The sequence below is a fragment of the Bos javanicus genome, chromosome 14 (assembly GCF_032452875.1).
Source record: "Bos javanicus breed banteng chromosome 14, ARS-OSU_banteng_1.0, whole genome shotgun sequence".
Classification (NCBI taxonomy): Eukaryota; Metazoa; Chordata; class Mammalia; order Artiodactyla; family Bovidae; genus Bos; species Bos javanicus.
The window spans coordinates 60147086-60166395 of NC_083881.1; the positions used below are offsets into that span (position 1 = coordinate 60147086).

Below are 19310 nucleotides of genomic sequence, written 5' to 3' on the forward strand. Positions count from 1 at the left end.
GTTCCCAGCTTCTGGGACACCCACTCTCCTCGCTCAGGCGGCCACCCCCCGCCTCCCAGCTCGCCCTCACACCACCCCGCGTGAAGCTGCCCAGAGGCCTCAGGCGGCGGCGGAGCTCCGAAGCCGGCCCCCTCCAACCCCACCACCTCAGCCCCACTCCTTCCCCCCAGCCGGGGGAACCCGGCGGCCGGCGTTCTCGCGCTCACTCATCGATTGGCGCTGCCTTGCTCCTCCGGCTCCCGTCGCGGGGAACGCGGCCCCGGAGACGGAGAAAGTCCGGCGGGGGGAGAGGGGGCGGGGACCAAGGCAGGCGGGCCAGGGGATCGCCGATCGCACGGATGGGCGCGGGTGCCGGCTCGCGCTGTCTGGCGGGTGGCGGCGGGCGCGGGCCAGCCTGTGCGGCGTGAGGCGAGGCCGGAGTCGCGCGTCTGCCGCCCGCTCGCCTCGCCTCGCCTCGCCTCGCTCCGGTGCCGGCTACCCCTGCCCCCGGGAGGGGTGTCCCGCGGAGGCGGAGGGCTCTCGCGCGGACCCCGGGAGGGTGGGGCGGGGGGAGCCGGCGAGCTGCTGAGGAGGGGGCCGGAGGGAGGGAGCGCGCGCGGGCGGCGGCGGCGGCCCGGCCCCTCCCCCTCCCGCCGCCGCGGAGAGCGCAGGGAGCCGCCGGGGGCTCGGCGGCGGCGGCGGCTTCTGGCCCCGGCTCCTCCTCCTCCTCCTCCTCGCTCCCTCCATCTGCCGTGGTTATGGCCCGTCGCTGGAACACAAAAGAGTCTCCGCGGTGGAGGTCTGCGCTGGTCTTGCTTTTCCTCGCCGGGGTGTACGGTAAGTGTCCGCGTTTCCGCTTCCCCCTCAACCCCTCTGACAAAAAAAAAAGCTGGGGTGACCCGGATCCCCGAGGCCTCCAGGACAGGGGCTCTCCGAGGAGTCGGCTAGAGAACCCGGCTGCCGACGGGACAAAAGACCCGGTGAGGGGTGGATGCAGCGGGAGAGGTGTCCCCCCCCGACACGGAGATGCTGTGGGTCTGCTCGTCCGCCTCCAGACCCTCGGGGGTGTTGCAGAGCGGCTTGCGCGTCCCGGAGCTGGGGGGAGCCCCCCAACCCCCCGAGAAGCTCGAGGGTGGCGGGCAGACTTCCGATCCGGGCTGGAGGGCCCCGGCTTCGGCTCCTTGGGAACTCGTCGCCCCTTGCACACTCTATACACGACAAAGATGTACGGTGTGGGGTAGAGAGAAAGGGAGGTCGCCCCCCGCCGCCGGCCGGGACGGTCCAGCCCCCCTCGACCCTCCCGGGGCCAGGAAGTTCTGTCCGCAGTGCAATTCGCACCGCACTGACTCCCCGCCTTCCTCAACTCGCTGATGAAGCAGCCCGCTATTTTCTTTCCATCCCTGCACCTCGGGGGCCGAGGCTCTGCTGATCCCCGGGCATGCAAGATCCTGCCCCTTACTCTGGAGCAACGCGCGGGAGAAGGCCAGAAAATAGTTTCCATCCAGTTCTCCCTCAGTCTCTCCCTCTTGGGGCGTACATGTCTGTGCTGACTCCCGGTTCGTTTGTCGCCTCATCCATCGTTGTCCGCTAATGTCACTGTTGCTTTATTCCAGTCGGTGGGTTATTACGTATATATGCCTTTGAGGTTAAGAGAAGGCTGAGGCTATGAGCGAGGACCAAGCTTTATGTATTACACAAGGGTCAGAACAAGAGCTACATGGAATTCACTGGAAAGAACATTCATTGCTTAATAGACTTTGAGTTCCACTTCTGACTTGACTGTTCTTAGTTCCTTCAGTTAAAAAACACTGAATCGTTGTTTCAGAGAACACCGTTAACCTTTACTTTGGGCAGTTGTGGTTTGATTTCTTCAGAGGGAAATAATTGGAAGTTGCCATTCTTAGATAAATTTTACTTCTAAAAATTGCCACAAACGTTTAATTCCCCGTGTAATTTACAAGGGAGCATTATCTCTTTTGAAAGCACTTATCTATAGGATTGAATGTGACCGTAACTTTTAAAAACCTGAGAAATGACAGGAAATGAAGAATTTAGTGAACTGAAATGGACCTTTACTAACAACCAAGAAATTGTAGTTTTCCTGTACTGTTCACAATGCATCGCTGCTCCCTGAGCTGGTTAATATATTATTATTTTTGTTTGGGGGGAGTTGGTCCACATTTGATGTGGTCATTGCCAATGGTGTGCTTATTTGTGACCAGAAAACCCAGTGCAAAACTTTTGATTGTTAGTTGCATCAAGTGGCTGTGATCCCTACTTGCCTGGTGACTTGTGGGTTTGGGTCTACACCAGAGATCAATAAGCTATTTTGTGTTTCTTCTAGCCTGAAGGTGGGTGTAGTTCTGCACTGGGTTTGGTGTAATGGTCCAGGAGAGAGAAGAGAGAGGCATCGTTAGTGTGATTAAGAGTGTCCAGCTTTGTCCTCCACTGTAATCAGAATTGAGGCAGTGTTGTCTGATCAAAATGGATAAACAAACAGGTTCTCTTAGCTCTGCTTTCATTAAAAGCTATGCCATTAGTATTTGAACGAAAAGTCTTTTGGCCTTTAGGGATAAGAGGCTGTGAACCCCATAATTTTGTCCTGGTGCACAAGAATGACTTTATAGTAGGTGCTGATCAGATATTTATGTTTGGGGAATTTGTGTTTAGTGAGAAATTGTTAGTAGACAAAGACTGAAGCTCCTTTTTCCAACAATGTGGCATCAGATTATAAAACTAGCGAGTGATTATGCGAAGGGTTGATATACCAAGCTACACAGCAAGTTTCAAAGTATAAAGAAAAAGGAGGTAGTGAGCCAGGCGGAACACTAAACTATAAGCAGAGATTAAAGGAGCCCTTCACGCCTTCATTGCAGTTGGGGAAAATCTCTTTATTGCTACACTTTTTGTCCTCTTCTGTCTCTTCAGTCCTCTGTGGATTTGTATTAGAGGAAAAAAGCTGAAACAGTAGCGTGGGAGGGGGTGTGCGTTCATATAGTAGTGAGGTTTTACTTGTGTGTCCAGTCATTGTGACGAGTAGTGGATGCATCCTGAGAAGTACCTGTTCTGAGCCTATGGAACAAATACACCCTGTAGTTTATGGAGCTGTCCCTTGTCTACATCAAAACATGTGTTTTCCAAAAAGTGGCTTCAAAAATAATGAGAAACCTCTGTTAATGCAACTGAATATTTGGAGTAATGCTTAACTTAGACCCAGTGTGTTGGGAGGGGCAGGGGTGGAATACAGGTGGATTGGCTATTGGGGCAGTTCCAATACTTGCTCTTCACAGAGTGACTCTTTCTTGTCTATTAAAATGTAGTCGTAAATGGCTCCAGGTTGTGCCATGAATCTTTGAAACATTTCAAATGCCTTAAAAAATTATCTGTGTTTTGGTGTTTAGTTTCTTCACATGACCAATTTCATGGACCCTGTAACTATTAAATGTGACTGTTTTAGTGGAATAGTATGACTGTTTCCCTTCCAAGTTACTTTTCTGAATGCCCACGCCTCATTTGAAACTCTTGATTATGATATGGAATACAGTTAATGTTTTATAGGAGTAGTTGTTCAAAGACCGATAATTATCTTCACGAGCTGCTGTATCTTAACTGCACTGAATGTTCCTGGCAGGAGAAGGTAAAGGTTGACCTCTGCCGTTGGAAGTTTGTAGGAATAAGAACAGTTAGTGAGGGCAGCTGTGAGCTTTGCTGGGCACTGTGTTGTTCAGTCGCTCAGTCGTGTCCAACTCTTTGCAGCCCCACGGACTGCAGCATCCCAGGCTTCCCTGTCCTTTACTATCTCCCAGATTTGCTCAAACTCATGTGCATTGAATTGGTGATGCCATCCAACCGTCTAATCCTGTCTCCCTCTTCTTCTGCTTTCTATCTTTCCCAGCTTCAGAGTCTTTTCCAGTGAGTCGGCTTTTTACTCTGTTAGGCTGCCTGTAAGGGGAGAAGGTGTTTTCTCCATATCTCACATGGGGACATCTGACTGTTAGAATGCATGGAGGTTTCCCTGACTGTCTCCTGGTCAATACAATCTAGCCATAATTTGGTAACTGTGGCAGTTCCATTACTTTTCCTTTTCCACTTCTGTTTGTCTCCCAGATCAATGTTTTCTAATCTTTTTTTCCCCCTACTCAAACCTAAAATAAAAATAAAACCATAAAATACCTAAAATATTGCATTTTTTTATTACTCCCAGAACAAAACAAAGTTCATGAAATAATACTTGTTGGTACCACCTGAGATTCTCGCTGATGTTTTCTAGTCTATTCCACCTCCCTTCTGTCCTGCTTCCTTTCTTCATTTACTGGCTTGGACCCACTTATAGAATACAATTCTTAGTTTGTAAAATTCTGCCCTGTGAGAAGCCTTAAAATGTAACTTAAAGTGTTGTATTTGTATATCATTTTACGGTAGCCTTGAAGAGTTGTAGGTGGTTAAGTCTTCAGTTACTTGCTCCTAGAACCTTTGAGAGCAGTGAGAACTCTTCCTAATGTATACTGACTGACTTGTGACAAAATGTTATCTTTAAACTGATTTTCAGCTCATTGTAGTCAAAAGTTCTTTCTGTACAAACTGCTGTTCTAGATGTTGTGGGAACATAACATATCTTGCAGTTTATGTCCAATGGGTGAGTCTTTCCCAGTGAATTTTATGAAACTTTCTGCAGCATTTTATAAATTTCCAGTTTAAGGATAGATGAGAAGTTCCAATTTTAGAAAGATTGTAGAAATAACTAGAACATGAGAAAAAAAATCTAAACTAGATTCCAGTTACTTCTAAGAAAGTCAAGCTTGATTACATAAAATGTTGAATAAAACTAAATTAATTGCTTAATACTGTTTTTGTTTCTCTGAAGTGTTTTTATATTTGGGGTTTCTTTGTTGTTTATTCTTTTGTCATATCAGTGAATTTACAGTTAAAAGAATGAAAGGTAAAAAGGAAATGAAAGGTAAAGATACATTTAATATAGACAAGATTTATGTAGATTTAAATAGAAAATGTTTTATTTTAGAATGAGTTCTAATCCTGTTCCAGCTGCAAGTCTTTATAGGTAATTGAAGGTTGTTCTAAGCTTAGGAGTTGAGGTTGAATTAATGATTTCCAATTTCTCAGATTACTTTTCCTTCCAGTTTCTTAATTTCTCTTCATTTTCTCCTCACCCCACCCTGCCCTTTGTGACAGGGGTGAGTAAGATGTATCCTACTTAATCCTCATTTTCTGAGGTGCAAGACCAGATCCTACAAATACAAGTTACCGGTCTGTCTGTTCAAATGCATGTCATTAGTCTTTTTAAGTAGGTGCAATGGTAGATGTATATGTAGATAGATTGTCTGTCTGTCTCTTTAGTTTCAATACAGAATTAGCTTAGGGAGTTCTTATTCTCTAAACTATAGAAGGAAGGGAAGGAAACTAACATCTACTAAATTAAGTTCAGATACTGTGCTTGGTCTTCATTCAATGCCCGTTAATCTTCCTTAGGTCTCATTTAGAAATTCTACAAGGTATTATTTCTTTTTTTTTTAGTAGAGTCTCAGAGAAGTTGTGCCTTGTCTAAGCTCATACGACTAGGAAACAATAGAACCAAGAGTGAAGCTTAATCCTGTCTGTCTCTTCACTCACTCATTCATTTAGCAAATATTCGTGGAGTACTTACTTGCAGTAGGTAAGACACGACAACCTGGTGAACATGGTTTCTGTCCTCGTGGAGCTTATAGTCTAGTGAATAACTTGTGTGCTCTTCAACAAAAGCAAACAAGGGTCAGAGACAGTGAATAACAGACACAGAGTAGTTAGAGGAAGGCTTCATTGTAGAGACTAGGAGACATGAAGGATAGCTAACCATGTTATGATTGGGATAGGAGAGTTTTGCACAGGGAAACAACCCATGAAAGATCCAGACCTGGAAAAGAGCTGATGTGGAAGAGCTGTGCAAGAGCTGGTGTGTTTCAGGTAAAGAAACAAAATCAGTAGCTGGAACACGGTGGTCGTAAGAGTGATGAGGTGAGTCTAGATTCTCAGGCCGGAGCTCAGGGTGTTGGAAACCAACATAGAGAGTTTGGGCTTGTTTTAAGTGTAACTTATTGACACAGTTTAAGTGACATAATGTGATTTATGTTTTGAAGCAGTCGCTTTTGCCACTGTGTGAATTGTTGAGAAGTAGGCAAGGGCAGAGGAAGGATGATAGGTTTTGGCTGAGAGACACAGGAGCTTGGACTGAGGTGGTAGCGGGGGATAGAAGGAAGAGTATGGATTGCCTTTTGATAAGGAAGAAAGGGGTACTTTCTCTCTTGCCGAAAGAGGGAAGGGGTCCATAGGTTTGGAGGTAGGATGATGGAGAATTAACAGAACATGAGATCATCTGGTGAGAGTGAAGAAAAGAGCTGAGAGGTTGAGGGTCATTTCTGTTTCCATAATTCAGTAAATCAGTGTAGACCCTAGGAAGTTATGTTTCCGTTTTTTAATCTAGAAAAGAGAAGGCTAAAAACATCCAGTGCAAGAAGGTATATTGTGAATAGTCGTGCAACACAGACCCTGGGAGTGGGCTTAGATTAAAGTTAAAAGGGGAGAAGCTTAAGAAGTCTTCTATGGAGAACTCAGTTCTAAGGAGTGTCACTTTTGTTGATGAAGTAAGTACAGAACAAAACTTCCTACAGTGTTTTAAAAGTGTTTCAGGCAGAAAATAAAGGGCAGAACAAATGTTAGATTTCAAGGTCTTTTTGCCCAAGTTTAATGCTTTCTACTAAGTGATCAATTAAAGATTGTTGTTTATCTTAGGAGAGTCAAGAATACATTGGTGGATCAGATAACTTAAGAGTTTTTGGAAAAATAAAATTACCTTTTACCTTCCCCTCCCTAGACTGAATAGTTTATTTACAGAAGATATAACTTTAGAAGGTTCCACAGCTTCAAAATAATTGAAACCTACTGAATAGTTTGTTAGTTCTTGAATATTTGATAACTGAGACCAAATAGTTTTCTTCTTCTTGAATATTTGATAACTCATTTCCCTGCTAGTATTACTTTGGTAAAGACATGAAATTGTGCATTCGTGTTTTCACCACTGCGTAAAAGTAACTTGATACTTACCTTGAATACACTTCCATTTCAGTTTTTAGAGCTGGGACGTGGTGCTAATCTTTTCATGTTAAATGGAGCACAGTGGGATGTGTCATAGTTGGAATGTACCATTCAAATGTAATTAGCTGACTTAATTCATTGATTGTTAAGCTATCTTTTAGGTTTTAGTAAGTTGGAGAAGACATGAATCTTTTTGTCTGGCATATTCTGAAATAGAATTCAGATTCTTGGATTTATTATTGCCTGTTCCAATGACACCAAAACCTTTTAAAGAGAGTTAGAATACAGAAGTCCTTTGCAAAAAGATGCCTCGTTTAAATCCTCAAAATAACTCTGAGGTGGGTATGATTAGAAGAAACTGAAGCTTTGAGAACAGTGATTTTGCCTAAGGTTCACATCTCTTTACTGCTGTTCTCTTTACATAGAGACCCGTTATCCTTTAATCTCCATTATTGTAACAGTCCCGGCTAGTCTTGAGTCTTATCCTGATTCACTCATATCACACAGAGCAGCCACAGAGGGACTCTTCTAAAGTGAGGATATGATTACATAACTTTCTTGCTTAAAACCTACTAGTAGTTCCCTTTTCTTAAAATAGGAGCATCACTAGGCCCTTCAGGACCCAGCAGATTCTCCCTTCGTTGTCTCCTGTCGCTTCCTCCACCAGGCCCCTCCCCACCACGGTGTTGCTGCTGCGCTATACTGAGCACTCACTGAACGCGGGTCTCTGTCTCCTGGCCTTTGCACACACTGCTCTTTGCCTGGTTTTATCCGCCTTCCTCCACCACTTTCTTCTCTACACGGACTACTGCTATCCTTCGGCTTGCTTTTTGGTGTTCTCTCCTTTAGGAGATCTCTCCTGGTTGCTCCAAACTAGGTGCCCGTTACCTAAGCTTCTCAGATTGTTCTTAATATATGCAGATTTGGTATTTTCCTGTTTTACTTCTCTGTATTTCCCCCTGGAGCAGCGCTGCCTAACAGATGTATCATGTGAGCTTCAAGTGTAAGTCATACACATGGTTTTAAACTTTCTACTATCAACATTAAAAAAAAAAAAGGAGATCAATGTTAATGTATTTAATAGATCTAAAATATTTTGATGTGTAATTGATATAAAATTATTAATGAGATATTCTGCATTATGTTTTTCATACTAAGTCTTTACAATCTAGTGTAAATTTTATTCTTATAGCTCATCTCAATTAGATTAACCACATTCAAATGCTTAATAGCCACTTTGAAAACAGTATCTATTATAAACAAGCCCTGTGATCCAGCAGTTCTGCTCCTGATATAAACTCAATAGATTCAAGGATGTCACGTGCATCAGAAGACATGTTCGAGGATATTCATAGCATCCTTACTTGTTTTAATTCCAGACTAGAAACAGCCCATATGTCCATCAGCAATAGAATGGATGAATAAATTATGGTATGCAGTATATTCACATAAGGGAAAACTGTACACCAGCAGTTTAAACTTTTCAGACTTGGGGCTCCACAATTATTTTATTTTTTAACATGGGGTGGGCAGGGGAGATGTCCTTGCTGCTGCTGCTCTTGGCTCCCACTCCCACCTGTAAGTAAAGTCACTCAGTCGTGTCTGACTCTTTGCGACCCAACGGACTATAGCTCCCATCCATGGGATTTTCCAGGCAAGAATACTGGAGTAGATTGCCATTTCCTTCTCCAGAGTATCTTCCCGACCCAGGGATCGAACCCAGATCTCCCACATTGTAGGCAGACATTTTACCATCTGCGCCACCAGGGAAGTTCTCCACTCCCACCTGAGGGCTCCACAATTACGGAGGACTCAAAGAATATTTTTTATATGACAGAAATAGATGTTTTTAAATAATATGATAAAGTTGAAAAAGAAACCCCATTACGTGTGACCTTAAGTGGCATACGATTTAAAAATATGTAAAATGACAACTAAAATTTCTCCTAAAAAAGTTAAATAAGAAGAATGGCGTTGCTATACATTTTTGCAAATCACTGTAATGTCTGGCTTAATAGAAGACAGCTGATTTCTCATGTCTGCCTCTGCAGTCAGTCTGTTGTGACATGTTTTGCTTGAGGTATAGGAAGAATAGCTGGCTTCACATAGATAACTGTGTGAGAAGAATTTTAGTAGCTTTTTCAGATAAATGTGAATATTCTTTGATGCTGCACCAAGACTTGAGAAGTAGTAGCTTTTTAAAGTTTAGTTGCAGTGTGGAATCTGAAATCAAATTAGTGAACTCTCTGTGTTCTGTTAAACTCTGAAAGGGTCTTGAAAATTTCCAAGAGTCCACTGACTGCACTTTGAGAACAGCTTGCTCTCATTACAAGAACAAGTAGAAAAAAACAAAGTTTTAAAAAGAAGGAAAAGAACCAAATCACTGCTGCAGGTAGGGTGGGTTAATTTCACATGTTGATTAAAAGAAGGTAAACACACGATTATGGCTCCTGTATGATTGCAGTGTTAGAAGTTAGACTAATGTAGGAGAGTAGTTGCCTCTTGGAGTTGGGCAGAGGTGGGTAGTGATTGAGATGGGTACCAAGGAAGCTTCTGGGGTGCTGCCTAAATTTATTTCTTGACCTATATGGTGGTTTACACAGATGCAGGTTTTTTAGATCATAACTCATGGAACTATAAACTTGCAGTTTGTACATTTTTTTATGTATATTTCAAATAAAAGTTATTAATATCTTAAAAAATAGAGTAATGCTATATAATAATATCCATAGAAGATTTTCTGGTAAGGTAGATTCTCTTTAGTGTTTGCATTTAGTTTTTGTTCTTTTTTGTTTGATTTTCCCCCCATGTGTTTGATAATTAAAAACAATTTTGAAACTCTGAAAAATTTCATATGTATTCAAAAGTAGAGCACTAGTATAATTAACCTGATATACCCAACATCCAGCTTCAACAAATTATCATTATATGGCCAGTCTTGTTTTATGCCCTCCTCCACCTACTCCCTAAACCCAAATGATTTTGAAGCAGATCCCAAATATCTAGTCTTAATAATATTTCAGTATGTATCTAAGATGTGGAGGCTCCCAAATTCGGTAAAAATCTTAGGCCCAATACTACTAACTAATTAAAAAGTTCACAATTCCTGTCAGTACATGTCTAGCGATATGGTCTTCCCAGGTGGTGCTAGTGGTAAAGAACCTGCCTGACAGTTTAGGAGACATAAGAGACTTGGTTCGATCCCTGGGTTGGGAAGATCCCCTGGAGGAGGTGATAGAAACCCACTCCAGTATTCTTGCCTGGAGAATCCTCATGGACAGAGGAGCCTAGCAGGATATAGTCCATAGCGTCACAAAGAGTCAGACATGACTGAAGCAATTGAGCATGCACACACATGTCTAGCCATATATGTAGATTGCTCTAGTTGTAATATAAACATAAAGTTTCAGAAACCGTTTGAATCAGGATGCAAAGAAGGTCCTTACTCTGTGGTTGAGATCTGTTCAGTCTTTAGTGTTAATGGTTCCCATCCCCCACCTTTTTTCCAAAACATTAAACGTGATGTTTGCTATAGGTTTTTTATAAACTCTTAATCAAATTGGAGCTACTACATGAGTTCCTATATAAAATAAGTTTCTGGGAATAGACATTTAATTTTGGCACTTAAGAGTTGTTATTTCTGAAATGATCTTAAGTTATTTATAAGGGCCAGAAATTATACCTAACAATACAGGACAGTACTTGTTGAATAAATGAATTTGTTTATCCATGAATGGAGTAAATTACATTCATGTGAACTACTGAGGTTCAATAGTTCAATGTTGAACTCCTTTTGCATTTATGAGATAGACCAGGACAAGTTGGTAATGGTGTATTATCTTTTAATCTGCTGGAATACATTTACTAATTTTTTAAGGCTTTGTGTTTGTATCTATGAAGTCAGTTTATAGTTACTGCCAACTTTCTAACTCCCTCCACCCCTTTTCTTTCTCCTGTAAGCTGACTTTCTCTCTCCTCTGGCCATTTTTCATTTTTTCACATCTGTTAATCTATTCTTTTAGATCCACTTATAACAGATTACACCTTTTAAAATTGATTTCAGCTGTCAGGAACAGTGTGGTGTTTCAGTTGCAATTAGGGACGAAGAATAAGAGTTTACGACCTGTATAGCTACAGTTACAATAAGAAAGCAAAAATGAACAACCGTGTTCTGCTGACAGGAGAAATGTTTTTATTCCTAGTGCAGATAGACTTTTGTTTTACTAAGCAATAGAGATGAGCCTATGAGAGGTCAGCCTCTTCTTATGAATGAGCCTTATAACCAAAGAAGCAAGTAAGATACTTTGTTGGAGATGGACTGGTTCCACAAGAAGAAGAATTCCACCTGAAGGTGGGGGTCTGTGGAGTAAAATGGAGATGCTGAATGAAGACTGAGCTCAAATCCAGGGATAGGACCACTGTGTTCTGCCAGAGGGGCACTTCTAGTCTGTTGGGGATGATTATACTTTAAGACCAGACTTATTTGCTCAAAAGGTAACAGCCATAGAACTGTGTAAGCCATGACCTTGCGTCCCTCACGTGATTACTTGTACGTAAGAATATCTACGCTGCTACCGAGGGTGGAAGATGGAATGAGAGCCTACTGTTTGTGCTGCTCTAGTAGAATCACCGCACAGACTTTAGGTTCTAATGTCAGTGAGTAAATCTAAAGTGCAGGTCTTTTAAAACTCCCTGAAATCATCTTCAGGTATACTATACATGTTTTACAATATTGGGTGCTGAATAGCATACTTTCCTTAAGTGCAAAACATCCAGTTTTCTCTCTGGCACTGGTACAGAAGTTTTTTGAGCACCAGATGAAATGGTTGTATTTAGAGGCCGTGTGAAAAATGTGAGTGAATGTAGGTAAAATTGCATAAATTCAGTCTGAAGTGGATTCAGCTCCACATTACTTTTCCCACTACATTACAACAAGGAACTGAGTGCTTGACTTGATTGAAGTATGTGGGTGTGTTACAGAGAATTCAAAATAAGATACATAATTTATTCCCACTTTTTATTTATTTTGTTTACTTTTTAAAAAAAATTATTCTTTTGTTTCCCTGACCTAAGTAGGGGGCTAGCTACAACAGAATTTTAAATAATAGAAGTTATTTTTTTTATAAGTTCTTTTTAGAACTGTACTCTGCAACTATAAGGGCATGGTACTTCTGGAGAATATATTTTTTCAGTTTCTACCTCTTTGAGTCAATTTTGTTAAAAATACTAGGTCATATTTTCCTAGAATATTATAATTTCAACTCTATTTGCATATTTGCCTTAAAGTTATAAGTAATGTGCTCTCAAAAATATTTTCTATGTGTGTCCTGGCTTTCTTTTTTGTCCTTTAGTTTTTTATCTTTGTCTTTTTATTCTAGAATTTAAAGATTCTTCAATTTAGTCTTCTCACTTGTAACTTTCTACAGTATAGTTGTTTATAATATAGAAATGTCTAATTCCTCAGCTTAGTCTTAAAAGTTATAATTGTCTGGTCATACATATGTAAAATAGTTGCCTTTACAAATCATCTTTCCTGTTTACAATGTGATGGGTTTTTTTTCAGTTAGCTGTGAAACTGATTTTTGTCTTTTCCACTCTCCCACAAAAGGTAGAGACTTTCTACTGTCTACCTTTCCCCTTCTCCTGCTTGCACCCCTGCTCCTGAGAAGATGGTAAGAACTGTATGTAGGTCCTTTTCTTAGAAACTAATCCACATATGCACATTCATAGAAAATGTCGTATGTGATATTATGTGATTACAGAACTCCTTAAAGCTTGTTCATGACCCCCAATAGCATTGTTCTTGAACCAGCTGCATTGGTACCATCTAAGAGGCTTGTTATAAATGCAGAATCTCAGGCCCTGCCCTAGATACTGAATTAGACTCTCCATTTTAACAAGATCCCCAGGTAATTTCTTTTATATTCAGGTTTGAAAAGCACTGTTGCAGGAGATTAAAGACTTCTATAGTGTTGTGATATGGTCTATGTTGATGGTTTTATTCTTGATATCTGTGAGCTTGGAAATACACACATGCACACACACACACATGTATCTAGATTCTACTTACGAGAGATATCATATGGTATTTGTCTTTGTCTGACCTCTTTCACTTAACATAATGCCGCCCATGTTTCATTAAAGGCAATATGATTCATTTTTTCTTGCTGAATAATATTCTGTCATATATATCACAATTTCTTTATCCATTTATTTATTGATAGATATTTAGATGTTTCCATAGCTTGAATATTGTAGATACTGCAGTGAACATAGTAAGTAGTTCATATATATTTTAGAGTTAGTGTTTTCACTTTTTTCAGATAAATGCCCAGAAATGGAATTGAGTAGATCATATGGTAGTTCTAATTTTAACTTTTTGAGGAACCTCCATACTGTTTTCCATAGTGTGCACTAAATTACATTTCTACCAACACCACACTAGAGATTTCTTTCTCCACTTTCTCACCTACATGTGTTATTTCTAGTCTTTTTGATAATAATAATGCTGATGGGTATGCGGTGTATCTCAATGTGGTTTTTTATTTGCATTTCTCTGATGATTAATGAGGTTAAGTATCTTGTCATGTACCTCTTGGCCATCTGTATAAAATATCTACTCAAATTCTCTGCCCATTTTGTAATCTGAGTGTTTGGAGTTTTTGTTGTTGTTGTTGTTGAGTTGTTTGAGCTTTTTATATATTTTGGATATTGGCACCTTATCAAATATGTCAGAGAAGGCAATGGCACCCCACTCCAGAACTCTTGCTTGAAAAATCCCATGGACGGAGGAGCCTATTAGGCTGCAGTCCATGGGGTCGCTAAGAGTCGAACACAACTGAGCGACTTCACTTTCACTTTTCACTTTCATGCATTGGAGAAGGAAATGGCAGCCCACTCCAGAGTTCTTGCCTGGAGAATCCCAGGGACGGGGGATCCTGGTGGGCTGCCGTCTATGGAGTCGCACAGAGTCGGAAACGACTGAAGTGACTTAGCATATCAAATATGTATTTGCAAATATTTTCTCCCATTCAGTAGGTTCCTTTTTCATTTTATTGATGATTTCCTTTGCTGTGCAGAAGCTTTTAATTTGATATAGTCCTACTTCTTTATTTTTGCTTTTGTTACTTTTCCTTTGGTGCAAGATTAAAAAAATTGTCACCAAGATGTGTCAAGGAGCTTAGTGCCTGTATTTTCTTCTAGAAGTTTTATGGTTTCAGGTCTTATCTTCAAATCTTTAATTCATTTTGAATTAATTTTTGCATATAGTGTAAGGATAGAGGTCCATTTTCATTTTTTTGCATGTGGCTGTTCAGTTTTCCCAACACCTTGATTGAAGAGACTGTCCTTTTCCCATTGTATATTATTGGCTCTTTTGTTGCAAATTAATTGATTGTACATGCATGGGTTTATTTCTGGGCTCTATTTCATTCCATTGATCCATGTGTCTGTTTTAATTAATATATCTTTGTAATATAGTTTGAAATCAGGGAATGTGATGCCTCCAGCTTTGTTCTTCTTTCTGAAAATTAGAGTTTTCTTTTAGATATTGTGTCTGGCATGTCATCAGAAGTATTTTAAAAAGAATTGTATCTTGATTAACTAAACTGTACATAGCTAAAGTAGGAGTATGTTGAAAAAGTCACAAAACAATACAATATTTGAATAGCAAGCTCTGCTATATGAACTAGTAGGAGACAAGGAGGGAAAGATTTATAAACTCGGTATATATTTGTAACAATAGCAAACATATAGCAGTTACTGCATACCAGGCAATATTCTAATCACTGTGTTTGTATATGTATGCACATACACTCACTCACTTCTCATAACAACCCTGTCAGCTTAGATGCTATTATTTTTTGCATTTCACATATAAGGAACCAGAGACACAGAGAACTATTTCAGCAAGATCACATAATTAATAAGTAGAAGAGCTTGGATTTGAACCCAGGTAGTATAGCTCAAGAGTTGGTGCTCTTAACCTTTACACTATGCTGCTGCTTTGGAGTTCTACTCTGAGACTTCCCTAAATTCAATGCAGTTTGTATACAAACCGATTAATTCCTGATATATTTGCTTTTTTAAATTTATTACTAGAACTCATCTGTTTGTGATGCTTATAGATGAGCCACAGATGCCAGGTCATTAGTGTTTTCTGAATTAATTTAAGTTTGCTATTAATTGAGATCACTAAATGGCAAGATGTTGGATTATTGGATTTTATGCCTATACCCTCAAGGTTTGTTGTGAGCATATTAAATAACTTATGCAAATACTTTCTATATACAATATTAATTTTATTTCTTCCTCAGTAGATGGACAAGAGATAATTTATAGAAATAGTAATTGGATGGCTATTAAAATTAGAAACAAAAATTAACTTCACGGAGAAGTACAAATAAATACCACATGCTAATTTAGTAAATATGTAAAATTCAGAGTGTTCTGTTAAGTGTTCAAAATGTTCAATACATAAGTGTTCAAATGTTCAAGACATAAAAATCAAAATGTGTTTAGGGTGCAAGGAAATCAGCATTCATACTTGACTGGCAGAAATGGTATCTTTGGCTGATGAGTTTATTGGTATTACTTGACATATATCATGGGCTTTTCCATATCACTTTTTCTTCATAGACTATTTCCCTAATGTTGAATGTTAGATTGTTTACAGTTTTGTTCACATTTATAAATACTGTAATTGACATGCTTTAAATTTATCTTAATTTTTAAATTATTTTCTTAATGGTTAAGCCATAAAAGTAGAATTATTGGGTCAAAGGTTGTAGTATTTTCAAAGTTCTCATTAAAAATAGTACCTGATTGTTACTGAGTTTTTACCATATGCTAACCATGGCTGAACCATGGCTGAGCACTGAAGAATTGATGCTTTTGAACTGTGCTGTTGGAGAAGACTCTTGAGAGTCCCTTGGACTGCAAGGAGATCCAACCAGTCCATCCTAAAGGAGATCAGTCCTGGGTGTTCATTGGAAGGACTGATGTTGAAGCTGAAACTCCAATACTTTGGCCCCCTGATGCGAAGAGCTGACTCATTGAAAAGACCCTGATGCTGGGAAAGACTGAAGGCAGGAGGAGAAGGGGACGACAGAGGATGAGATGGTTGGATGGCATCACTGACTCTATGGGCATGAGTTTGAGTAAACTCTGGGAGTTGGTGATGGACAGGGAGGCCTGGCGTCCTGCAGTCCACGGGGTCGCAAAGAATTGGACACGACTGAGAACTGAACTGACTGACTGAACCATGGCTTTTAATGCCATAGATGTAAAATTATTTAATCTTTATACTAATACTATAAGATGGACCCAATTTTAACTCCATTTTATAGAAAACTCAGCCATAGAGGAATTAAATAATTTCTTAAAGTCAACCAATTAGAGATAGGGTTTGTTTTCCCAGAAGGAGTATACTACTTTAAGCTTCTGCCCATGAATTCAAGATTATATTTTTTTATTATCAGTGAAACGTTGTAATACCAGCAGAGTAGCATTGACCACGACTAGAACTCTATCATGGTAAATAATTCCTAACTGAAAGGATCCAGGGATTATGGAAGAGTGGCTGATTTCATTCTGGGGCAGAAAATGCCAAGAGATGAGCCTGGGACGTTCTGTATATCAAAAAAGCAAGAAAACTCTCAAAGACTAGTTAGTGGTTCATGCTAAAAGGACACAGGGACCAATGTAAAGACACTCCATTGACCAAAGATGAGCGAACTTAAGTATCAAAAAGAGTAATAAAGACAGCTGATTAAATATAGAAAACTCCTTGGTTCATAACAACAGACTCGTAATAAGACACACACCAGTACAAGTTACCAGATACCAGAGGTAATAAATAGGGCGTTAACTCCATACTCTGAAAATAAGCAATTATAAGCAAAGAATTAAGCGTTTGTCCTCCCTTTTTTTCTGTATGAACAGTTTCAGGGTAAGCGAATAGCATTCGTTGAGGGAAAGTTCTTTATAAAAATTGAGCTAATGAATGTGTAAAGAATGGCAGGATTAGAAAATCATTTTTCCACCCTAATGAAATAATATCTTCAGGCTGTGATCATCAGTAAATGCAACTATTAGACAAATGTCATGTGGGAACGTTACAGTGGAAGCATCAGGCTGCCCTACCTGGACCTGTTGATTAATCTCAGACTGATGAGAAGTCTGTAGGCAGACAGTGTGAGCAAATAGCACCCTCTCTGAAGGAGAATTCCAGCCAAAAATGTTGAACCTGCGTGAAATCAGGCTTCTGCAGCAGGGGTTAGCAAATTATGGCCTTTGAGCCAAATCCAGCCCACTGCATGTTTTTTGTTTTTGTTTTTTTCATAATGTTTTATTGAAATACAGCCACTCTGATGCGTTTAAGTCTTGTCTTCGGCTCCTTTCCTGCTGTAGTGACAGAGTTGAGTAGTTGTGACAAAGACTGTATGGCCACAGAGCCTAAAAATACTTATCTCGCCTTCCTTATAGAAAAAGTTGTCTGGCGCTTGAGGTAGATGAACAAAGTTAAGTGACACCAAAAGGAAGTGACACCACAGAATATGAGCCTGTAGCAGGACAACTGATCCGGTTTCTGTAACAAGTCAGTGGCATGGAAAGTAAGGGAGTATCACTGTGGGTTAAGAGACTGAAACACACTCACAAATGAAATGTGGAGATGTTTGGATCCTGCTTGAAATAAGCCAGCAGTAAGAATACATTAATGAGACAGCCAGGGAAACCGGATTATGACCTGGCTGTATTCAGTGATAACAAGAATTATTATTAATTTTGTTAAAATAAGAGCATGGTAGTTGGTAAGAGACTGTTTATATTTTTAGAAATGCATATTGATGTATCAGATCAGATCAGTCGCTCAGTCGTGTCCGACTCTTTGCAACCCCATGAATCGCAGCACGACAGGCCTCCCTGTCCATCACCAACTCCCAGAGTTCACTGAGACTCACGTCCATCGAGTCAGTGATGCCATCCAGCCATCTCATCCTCTGTCGTCCCCTTCTTCTCCTGCCCCCAATTCCTCCCAGCATCAGAGTCTTTTCCAATGAGTCAACTCTTCGCATGAGGTGGCCAGAGTACTGGAGTTTCAGCTTTAGCATCATTCCTTCCAAAGAAATCCTAGGGCTCATCTCCTTCAGAATGGACTGGTTGGATCTCCTTGCAGTCCAAGGGACTCTCAAGAGTCTTCTGCAACACCACAGTTCAAAAGCATCAATTCTTCGGCACTCAGCCTTCTTCACAGTAGAAGTGAAATGATATATGGAATATATTTCAACATACTTCCCAAAAAGAAGAAAGGAAGTACCAAAAGAAACTCAAACTCAAGACTCTTTCATATCAAGACTCATATACTTTCTACCATATCATCATGCTATAATATACTTTCTATAATAGATTTTAGTATATGGTCTTCTGGGTTGCTTTTAATGACTATTGACCTGTCTTTTTCTAAATTCCCTCATCTCTTGGAATCCTTATCAATATAAGTGCAACTTGATTTTCTCCTATTCCATTATATCTATAGACATCAGTAACCAAGGAACAAGAATAGATATATTTACATTGCATAATTGTTTAAAGATACGTAAAAAGAATAATCTTCCAATTCATATAGGATACGTCTATGGGAAAATGCCTAGTTGACAGGATAAACTGCAAGTTACTATTTTAAGATTCTGTGAAAGAATAGATAAGTTATGAGATGAGCTCTGGTAGATGTGGGTGAGAAGCTAGACACTTGCTCAGAGGAAAAAAGAGAATTCTTTAAATATATCTATTAGATTGATGGTCTCTAAGCTGTTAAGAACTCAGGAGTCATTGGAGATCAAAAATGGTAAAAGCATCATGCTTTTGACTTGATGTCCTCTCTTGCCGACCTGCAATTTGCTAATGCTAATAGAGTCCTTTACAATCTGAAGACAGAAGCTGCTCAAGAGCTTTGAGTAGTCATTTGCTAATATTTTCCATTTTGAAGTACAGTTATAAGAAATAGCTTTCTAAAGCCTGTTGTCCAAGTGGACAGTTACATCCAAAATCTCTCTTTCCTTTCATCTCTTTCTAACTTCATTCACAGTGAAAAAAAAAAAAAGCCTGTCTTCCGCTATATTTCTTTGTCCTTTTCCTTCTTTACTCTTACTCTCTGAGCAAACTACAACATGAAAACCAAATGGCTATTTGTACAAGGGGTGTTCCATGCTTAATTTCAAAATCTGGAATTTTGATTCTTTAGATGA

General features: G+C 40.0%; 1 protein-coding gene across 2 annotated transcripts in view; it reads left to right on the plus strand.

Annotated features, from left to right (window-relative positions):
• The first annotated feature begins 630 nt into the window (after positions 1-630).
• Positions 631-19310, plus strand: part of LRP12 (LDL receptor related protein 12) — a 93421-nt gene continuing 74741 nt past the window's right edge. For both annotated transcript variants that reach the window (XM_061439171.1, XM_061439172.1), the window contains exon 1: positions 631-816. In XM_061439171.1, coding sequence (XP_061295155.1) covers positions 738-816 — 79 coding nt within the window. In that variant the 5' untranslated portion in view covers positions 631-737. The remainder of the gene's footprint in view (positions 817-19310) is intronic.